Source organism: Lacerta agilis, chromosome 8, assembly GCF_009819535.1.
Source record: "Lacerta agilis isolate rLacAgi1 chromosome 8, rLacAgi1.pri, whole genome shotgun sequence".
Taxonomy (NCBI): domain Eukaryota; kingdom Metazoa; phylum Chordata; class Lepidosauria; order Squamata; family Lacertidae; genus Lacerta; species Lacerta agilis.
In genome coordinates, this window is record NC_046319.1 from 71,802,185 (window position 1) to 71,811,586 (window position 9,402).

Sequence of the window (9,402 nt, forward strand, 5' to 3'; positions counted from 1 at the left end):
GGAACCAGACAAAGGGCCTTCATGGTAGTGGCACCCCGCCCTGTGAAACACCCTCCCATCAGATGTCAAGGCAATAAATAACTATCTGGTGTTTAGAAGACATCTGAAGGCAGCCCTGTTTAGGCAAGTTTTTATTGACTGATGTTTTAATGTATTTTTAATCTCTTATTGGAAGCCACCCAGAGTGGCTTGGGAAACCCAGGCAGATGGGCAGGGTATAAGTAATAAATATTATTATTATTATTATTATTATTATTATTATTATTATTATTATTATTATTTGCCCTCACAGTTCAACAAAAATCTTTATTTGCTCTAAACTTGATTATGAACCAGGGGTCAGCAACCTTTTTCAGCCCTGGGCCGGACTATATTTTGAAAATAATAATGAATGAATTCCTATGCCCCACAAATAACCCAGAGATGCATTTTAAATAAAAGGACACATTCTACTCAAGTAAAAACACGCTGATTACTGAACCATCTGTGGGCTGGATTGAGAAGGCGATTGGGCCGCATCCCGCCCCTGGACCTTAGGTTGCCTACCCCTGTTATAAACCAAAGCAAGGAAGGAGGGGTTAAAATTCAAGGCAGAGAGGCAACCAGGATCCTCCCACCTCCATGTAGAGCCGTGCTGTTCATATTCCTCAACTTGTGCATAAGATCACTTCGCATGTGTGCTGGGTGTGTGGCCGGTGGGGGCCATAACTGTCAGGTGCCTTGATCATGGTGTGGCAGGATTAGCCTGTGCACCCTGACAATTCCTTCACACATGCTTTCAATGTAGGCTTTGGGAATGCATATGTTTCCACATGTTGGATTCCAACCCTCATAGCCTCTCCACTCATAGGTGGAGTTGAGCCAATTATGATGCAGCAAAGGAGGTACAGCCAGTGAGCACCAACCCCACTTCCTGCCTCACAGAGAAGCGAACTCCTGAAGACCCGTGGTGATGCTGAAATTTGATAGTTTTATTGTGCATTTCCTAATTTGTTTGTACTGTTAATTCCTGATAGGTGTCAGCGGCCCCGATAACCTCACTCAAGGAGGAAGGGTGCACTCATCATGGGTTTATGTAGTCAGCACTTTTGTACACGAGTCTCAGAGTGACTTAGAATAATATGATTCAGCACAGTCCATGCAATGATCAGGTAGTTTTTAATCAACATTTAATAAGTTCCACAATGAATGAATAACGTGTCAGGGCTGCAAGATGCACACAGTGGCAGAAGCACTAGGGTGGCTCTGCAGTTGTTTCTGCACAGCCCCGATCTCTCCATCATGCAACCTGGACACAACCCCATCTAGGTGAACCTGAGAGGGTATCAACGCAGCTCTGTCCCATCACAACAGCCACTACTGCTCTGCTACACCCCCCCATGACTAACTCTGTAGTTTTGGCTGTAAGGAGGAGGGCAACAGCAGCAGGAACAACAGCAAGCAGGAGAAGTCGCTCTAAGAAAAGGGGTCAACTGCAGGCATCATGCCCAAAGCGCCGAAACCAAAGCCAGCTTGCGCCTAATGCATCTCCAAACACTCAGCTAACTGGCTCACTAGAGACATCACAATAGCCTGCATCAGAATAGGAGTTCATGCTCATCAACTGACATCTTTTTTCAACAGAAGCTCAGGAGTGACAGCCACTACTGGCATGCGGATGTTGAATCACACCTGCTGAGGACTTCCACTGCCTCTGGCCCCATGTGCTATTTGTCCAAGCTCAGTCCACTCAGCTGCCACCACTTTTCAGGGCTGTGTGTGCCTGCCTATCTCACTTGAGATTTGTAGAGGGGTTCATCCTCCCGTCGGCTTCCTTAAGTGGTCGCTCCTAGTCCTTCCCATGCCCAGCAATGGAGAGAGGAGGAGCTAAATATCCAGGCACTTTGGGCATGGTAAAAAGAAACCTTCTTTATTTATTTATACCCCACCTTTTCCCCTGAAGGGACTCAAGGCTGAACACAGCACACTTCTTGAAGGAAAAGATGGGGAGGCAAAGAGGTTGGAGGGGATGAAAGGAGGGGACAATGCCAGTAAATGTATAATGTTTGTGTGATTTGTATCAAAAAAAATAAGGGAATGTAGTGGAAGCTTATTGCTCAGTTCCATGTTAATTGCTTTCAGGGAAAAAATCCATTTGCAATCCTATCAATCCAGAAATGGTGGGAGTAAATTTATGAAATTTGAGGGAGTATACAGCTATATGATTCTTCCCAACTGTTTTAATAGATAAACAGAAACATGCATGTGTGGGAAAAGGGGAGGGGAGAAGTAGTGTTGTTCTCCAATGAGAGTTATCATTGTCTCACACCACAACGACTGGCATGAATGGAACAGCATGACATGGCTGTTCATTTGTTAAAAAGACTAGCCAATTCATTATGGCATAATTTAAAGCACCAGTGGAGGGTGGTCCACTGTAGTGGGCTGTAGTCATCAGGTGCTGGTAATTTCAAGCACGTGTGCCTCCTTTTATCATTGACAGAAGTGGAATATTTGTTGAGAGGGTGGCAACAACCACACAATCTGAGAACCTGGCTGCAAAGCTGACATTTTAATATCAGCCCAGCTCTAGGTCAAAGTAAGTCAGACTGAATTCTGAGTCCATGGCTTCCGTTTCTCCATATCTATTCCCTCCCCACGAAATTGGAGAGGGAGCCAAAGCGATTTATCACTGGCATGCATCTCTGTGTACCTTGCCTTTACTCTTTGAAGGGTGAGTCATGCCTGACCTCTCTTGCAGCGCTGTGATCCCACAAGCTTCCAGAGACTCACCTAGGGAACTGGGCTTCTCTGATGCATGTTTTTGCCCTCTGCTGGTTTCATGCAGGAATGCTACTATTCCTGACAAGGAAAGGTAAGCGCAGGTGGACCCTGGTGTTATTAGAATCATAGAATTGTAGAGTTGGAAGGGACCACAGGGATCATCTAGTCTAGCTCCCTGCAGTGCAGGGGTCTTTTGCCCAAGGTGGGGCTCAAAACCATGACCTTGAGATTATGAGTTGCATGCTGTAACAACAGAGCTATCTCTAAATCATGGATTATTCAGGGATTCAAATTAATGGATATTAACATTGTGAAAGCTCCCCCATGCTAAATGAAATGTGTTCCAAAACTGAGGGAGAGGCTACTGATGGCTACTTAGCCATGATGGCTATATTTGACTTTTTCTTTGATTTTTTAAAAAAGCAACCTTCTGCTTCTAATGAGAATATCTTAAGACCTCAAGGACAAGGTCCTTCTTCATTTTTATAAATAAAGCAAATTAATTAATTAATTAATTAATTAATTAAATCCTACCCACCCCTCACCATCAAGAATTATTGTTACTTATCCTAGGAATTGTGAATGAAATGACTTCAATTGGCATTAAAAAAATTATCTGTATTTGATTTTCATTAAGTTGCATCGTTTTACTTCTTTAGATTGCTATGTAATTGAATTATATGTTCTTGATTAAATAAGTCAAAAGAAATGTATACACCTCCTAAACCAATGGTGAGTAACCTGCAGCACATGGACTTTCTAATTAAGCATAGCAGGACTCTCCATTAGCCTATGATGTCATCCTCACCTGCCCCATATAGCTCCTGAGGTAAACCCTCCTAGTGTTTTTTAGACTCCAACTCCCATCAGTCTCAGGAATGATGGGAGCTGGAGTCCTCCACCACCCATCCACCCAATGAGTATTGTGTTGGCTCTTAGGGTTAAAGGATGCCCTCCGGGGTCCTGGCCACAGTGAATATGCCTTTTGTCTGCTTTTTCTTGCTTCTGCTTTAGGGGAATGTCCACCATGTGAGTCATGTTTCACTGATGGGGACAGTTGTAGTGGCAATAAGGCCATTTGCCCTGGTGTGCTCAACAGATGTGGCACAGCACGAACTGTGAACACAACAGGTGAGTTTCATAAGATGTTACACACCTACAGGTTCCAGCAAATAGGATGGATGGCAGGAATGAGGCAAGGCTATAGTTTTCTTTTCAATGGACTGGGTGGTCTTACTGACCAGGCCAAGCAGATTTACTCAGAAGTCAACCATATTGAGTTTACCTAGGCCACATGAACACCAAACATGCTATGGTAACCACTTTAAACTGTCAGTTTCCTCCAAGAATTCTTGGAGCTTTGAGTTTGTCAAAGGGGCTGAGTGTTGTTAGGAGTTTCCTATTCCCCTCACAAAGCTACAATTTCCAGAGTGGTTTAACAGTTGAACCTTCTTCATAGGTAACTTTGGGAATTGTAGCTCTGTGGAGGGAAAGGGTGTGTGTTTCTCCTAAAAACTCTCAGTCTTAACATACTACAGCTCCCAGAATTCTTTGGGGGAAGCCATGACTGTTCAGAGTTTTATCATAGTGCTTTACATATATGGCGTGAATGGGACTTGGGTCAACATCCACACCATACATTAAAAGCACCATGATACCACTTTCAACTGTCATGGCTTCTCCCAAAGAATCCTGGGAACTCTTGCTGATTGAGGGTGCTGGGGGGGTTATGTTGGAGTTTGGTAAATATATTACAGCTGTATGCAGAAAGAAATAGGCTGGTAAGACTGCTGGTTGAACGGATAAAGAAAACAAGGTTTATTACAGGTAGGTAGCTGTGTTGCATCCGGGCTGGCGCTGCTGCTCCTGCAGCAAGCTGGCGAGTGAGTTGCGGGTCATGGGGCTGCCCCATCCATGCTGCTTTATGGCTCGCCAGCTCATGGGGCTGCCCCGTCCGTCCGCAAAGAAGCATGGACGGGGTGCCGGGCAGCGGGGGAGTGGCAGGAGGGGCCGGGGAGTGTCATCCCTCTCCCCTGGAACCTGGGGCGACCCGCCCCCTATGCCCTGCCCTTCCTACGCCACTGAGAGGAAGACCAGACTGCCTTTCTGTCTGTCACCCCCAACTGGATCAAGTTACTTGTTGCAAGCATTGTTGCCTTACTCTCAATTGGGGACTTACATTCCTCTCACAGAGCTGCAATTCTCAGAGTGGTTTAACCATCAATCTCTCTTTTCAGGACACACTGGGACTTGTAGTTCTGTGGTGGGGATAGGAGTCTCTTAACAATTCCCAGCACCCTCAAACAAACTACAGTTCCCAGGATTCCCAGGTGGAAGCCATGGCTTTGAAGGTATACTCAAAAATGTAGCATAAATTTTCTTTCCAGGTCAGTATAATTTGGATTACAGGGCTAATCATTTATGCCAGGGATCTCTTTTCTGATTAAAACTTTCTCTTCCTTGATCCCAACAGGACCAAGGACTATTCGCAAGTTTTGCTTCCTCCCCAGTGACTGCATCTACAAAGGCCCTTCCACATTTAATGTGGGCAAGTCAGGAATTGTATCAAGCCGGCTTTTCTGCTGCGACAAGGATGAGTGCAATAATTATATTCCTGATGGTAAGTCACTGATGTATCCTTCTGTCTTTGTCCATTCTATCATTCCACATTCTACAGTGTCATTTTTAAAAAAACCACCAGCTTCCTACTTGGGCTGGGGAAGAGTGATTCGCAAAATGGATCTCGGTTCTATCACCGAGCTACTTCCTTACTTCTGTGTGTTTGTTTTAACAAGGCCCAGAGAGCACTGTTGAAGAGCTGGTCACTGAATCATAGGACCATAGGAAGGTGTCTTCTACTGAGTCTGACCATATTCAACATTGTCTAAAATATTGTCCACCCAACTCAATATTGTCTAAAATGACTGGCATTGCGGAGGGTTGGACTAGATGATCCTCGGGATACCTTCCAGCTCTATAGTTCTATGATTCTATGAATCAGGTGTCTGGATAGGCTTTCCAAAAGCAGGAAAGTTTTGAGCAGGAATCAAGAGAAAAATATTGAGGGCTCTGCCTGAATGCCCAAAGGCAGGGATTTCCAAAGCGCAGGAGTTGCCACACGAAAGATACCATTCTTTCCAAATGCATATAGATATTATGTGGCAATTGTAAAAGTGCAAGTTTTGCACATCAAAGTGCTCTGATAGGTACAGCAGCATTTTCCCCACTGAATTCTCTGGTACTACAAGAATATCAAGGCAAAGCAACCAAAGACTGTTGTATTGTAACAACTCAGTGGATTTATAGAAAACCTGGCTTGCACTTACTAGCCACTCAGCTCTATGGGAGAAGGTGGATTTGTGATTTCCATCCTTGTGTTTAGAGCTCTCTTCTTCCTTCCTCCCAAATCTGGACTGTCTCTTCTTTCTCCCAGTCCCACCTATAAGCACTACATTCAATGGAATAAAGTGCCCAGCCTGCTATGGTCTGGAGAACTATACATGCAATGAAGAAGAGATTGCCAAATGTACTGGAGACCAGTACTATTGCCTTGACATGTCTGGGACTCCAAGGACAGGTAAGTAACCACATAAATGGCTCTGCTGGATCGGACTGGAGGCCCAGCCATTCCAGAATTCATAGAGGTGAACCAGATGCCTACAGGAAGCCTACAAGGGGTGCATGAGTACAATAGCTCTGTCCCACTTGTGATCCGCAGTAGCTGATATTCAGTTACAGAAGTTAATAGAGCTATCATGACTAGCAGCCATTGACAGCCACATCCTCCTGTCCAAACCCCCTTTTAAAGCTCTCCAAGTTAGCAACCATCAGCACATCTTGTTCAGTATCATAGTTCAGTTTATGGACTGTATGAAAAAGTACTCCCTTATGCTGCCCTGAACTTTTCACCATCCAATTTCATTGAAACACATACACAAACATGCATACTGATTTTCAGTGGATTTACTCTGAGTATGACTTATTCTAATCTAACTATGTAAAGTACACACACACACACACACACACACACACACTGTATTTATTTAAAACAAAATAAAATTTAAAATTCCTTCCAGTAGCACCTTTTTTATTTTATTTTGTTTTGACTATGGCAGACCAACACGGCTACCTACCTGTAACTGTATTTATTTGTACAAGACAGTTGTCAAGGTGTAATTCACATGGCCACAGACAGATGGCACTAACCCTGTGAATGACACCATGATAACAGTTACGGTAGGAGGAGGCAATGACAAGGATTGGAGGAGGAAAGGAGGCTAAAAGCTGAGGCAGAGGAGGAAGGATGGATAGAAAGATAACGAGGAGGATGAGGAGGGGAGACAACAACAAAAGGATTTTTTTTCATTCTGGGAAAACCTGACTGACTATGACAGCATGGCAAAAATCTGTTAATATATGTCTCCCACTGGGACTCATTTTTCTAGGATATGAATTAGGGTAGACTTACTTTATAGAACTTTGCTTTTCATGAGATAATTGACCCAAGAGAATCTTGTTCCATTTCCCCCAGTCTTTTTCATTTTTAAAAAAGTCTAATTTGCAAAATGGTGCAATGATGAAATACAGTCATCACACCATGTCATCCATTTATGCGTGCACTATGAATTCATAACTTTCAAAGAATGAAAAGGGGTGATCCAAGTTGTCTTGGCAACAACAACAACAACAACAACAACAACAACAAATTATTTATACTCTGCCCATCTGGCTGGGTTTCCCCAGACACCATTTCAGAAATACGGAACTGCATAATCTGGAGCAGAAACCAGTTAAGATGGATTCAATTTCCAGCCTAAATGCTGACTGTCCTTTCCTTTTATTTCCTCTGCAGGATCACCAGTGGCCATCAAGGGCTGTGTAAACAAGGTTGTCTGTGATGATTTTTAAAAAGGGGTGGTATTTTTTGCTGGGGTTCATGTACAAGCAGAAGGCACTTGCCATCTCATGAAGGCCATCTCTGGGAAGGCTAGCCACACTCCAGAGTTGTTTGCACTTTCCCTCCCAGTTCTTGTTTGCCTTCTGCATGTGAAGATCCTTCCTTGATTTTCTTCTGGCACAAAGACCAAGAGATCCTGCCTGAGCCCTTCCTCTTTGCTTACTTGCTTTGTGGCCCTTAGTTATTTATAGGCATTGGGCTTTACAGTGAATTAAGAGCTCAAATTGCCCAAGATACACTAGTGTCTATTTTTTTATGTTTCACCATGACCTCCAGCAGTAGCAGAGCATGGTGGCACTCAAGTGACGTCATCAAGCAGCAAGCAGCCAATAATACTGGTAGGTGACAAATAAAATACATCAGCTGTAGCTGAAGAGTATTGGCACTGGAATCCTGCTTCTGGGTGGTGAGGAGTGCTTTCTATTATGGGCTAACAGACTGGATGGGTACGCTGGGTGCAGCCAGAACTGCCTATCCTGTTTTAGATCAGGTTTTAGGCCAAGCACTGCTTTACGCAGCAGATCGTTAAGCTATGGAACTCACTTCCACAGGAAGCAGCAATGGTTTTAAAAGAGGATTAAACAAATTAATGGAGGAGAGGGCTATTGATGGCTACTAGCCATGATGGCTTTGCTCTCCCTTCATGGTAAGAGGCAGCAATGCTTCTGAATACCAGTGGCTGGAAAACCACAGGAGGGGAGAGTTCTCTTGTGTTCAATCCTGCTTGTAGGTTTCACATAGGCATCTGGTTGGCCACTGTGAGAACAGGATGCTGGTTTAGATGGGCCATTGGCCTGATCCAGCAGGCTTTTTTATGTCCTTATGTTTCAGAATCCAGAGTGCTAAGCAAATGGTGCCAAGACAAAAAAAGCAGGACCATAGACAGCTCCAAGTGGAGCTAAGGAAATTACAAGCTGGATTCCATGGAGGGGAAAATTGGCTCTGTATGAAATATGACACACAAGTGAATTGTGGTGTGTGTGTGTGTGTGTGTGTGTGTGAGAGAGAGAGAGAGAGAGAGAGAGAGAGAGAGAGAGAGAGAGAGTGTTTTACTTAACCAAATAAGATCACAATGTCAGCAAAGTCCTTTGAGTTGCAGTGATTAACCACCCCCAACAAAGCTTCATGCCACACTATTCACCAAAAATCATCTAGTCATCAAAAGAAGTCACATAATTTTTTGTTGTGGTGGCTATTAAAATCAAAAGCAAGTTGACTATAAGAGAAATGCCCTGATGTAACTTGAGTGAAGAGAGAGAGAGAGAGAGAGAGAGAGAGGAAGGAGGAGGAGGAGGAGGAGGAGGAGGAGGAGGAGGAGGAGACAGGTCTAGCTTTCAATGAGAAATAATAATTTTATCAAGGTTCTTCAATCACTGCGCTTTGGGGGAATACTGGAGTTGGTAGATCCTGAGACTCTTAATCTCAGTGTCCTATGTGGGGTTTGTGCCCCACCTTGGGCAAAAGATTCATGCATTGCAGGGGGTTGGACTAGATGACCCTTGTGGTCCCTTCCAGTTCTTCCATTCTATGATTCTTTGTTCATGGAAATAGTTGGCTTGGTGGGTTCATTCATCGCTCTTTTGCAAAATCTGTTTCTTTGGAGCAGGATATTTAGAAGAATGCTGGACTAGTTTGAATCCCCCAACCCCACCCTTTCTGATCCATTTCTGATTATCAAAAAG

The 9,402-nt window shown here is 44.0% G+C and overlaps 1 protein-coding gene across 1 annotated transcript; it reads left to right on the top strand.

Moving 5' to 3' along the window:
• The first annotated feature begins 2,829 nt into the window (after positions 1-2,829).
• Positions 2,830-7,671, top strand: LOC117052026 (phospholipase A2 inhibitor and Ly6/PLAUR domain-containing protein-like). Its single transcript, XM_033158753.1, has 5 exons — positions 2,830-2,854; positions 3,778-3,894; positions 5,237-5,383; positions 6,197-6,340; positions 7,616-7,671. Exons 1-5 carry the CDS (start codon positions 2,830-2,832, stop codon positions 7,669-7,671), a joined length of 489 nt encoding a protein of 162 aa, XP_033014644.1.
• The last annotated feature ends 1,731 nt before the right edge of the window (positions 7,672-9,402 follow it).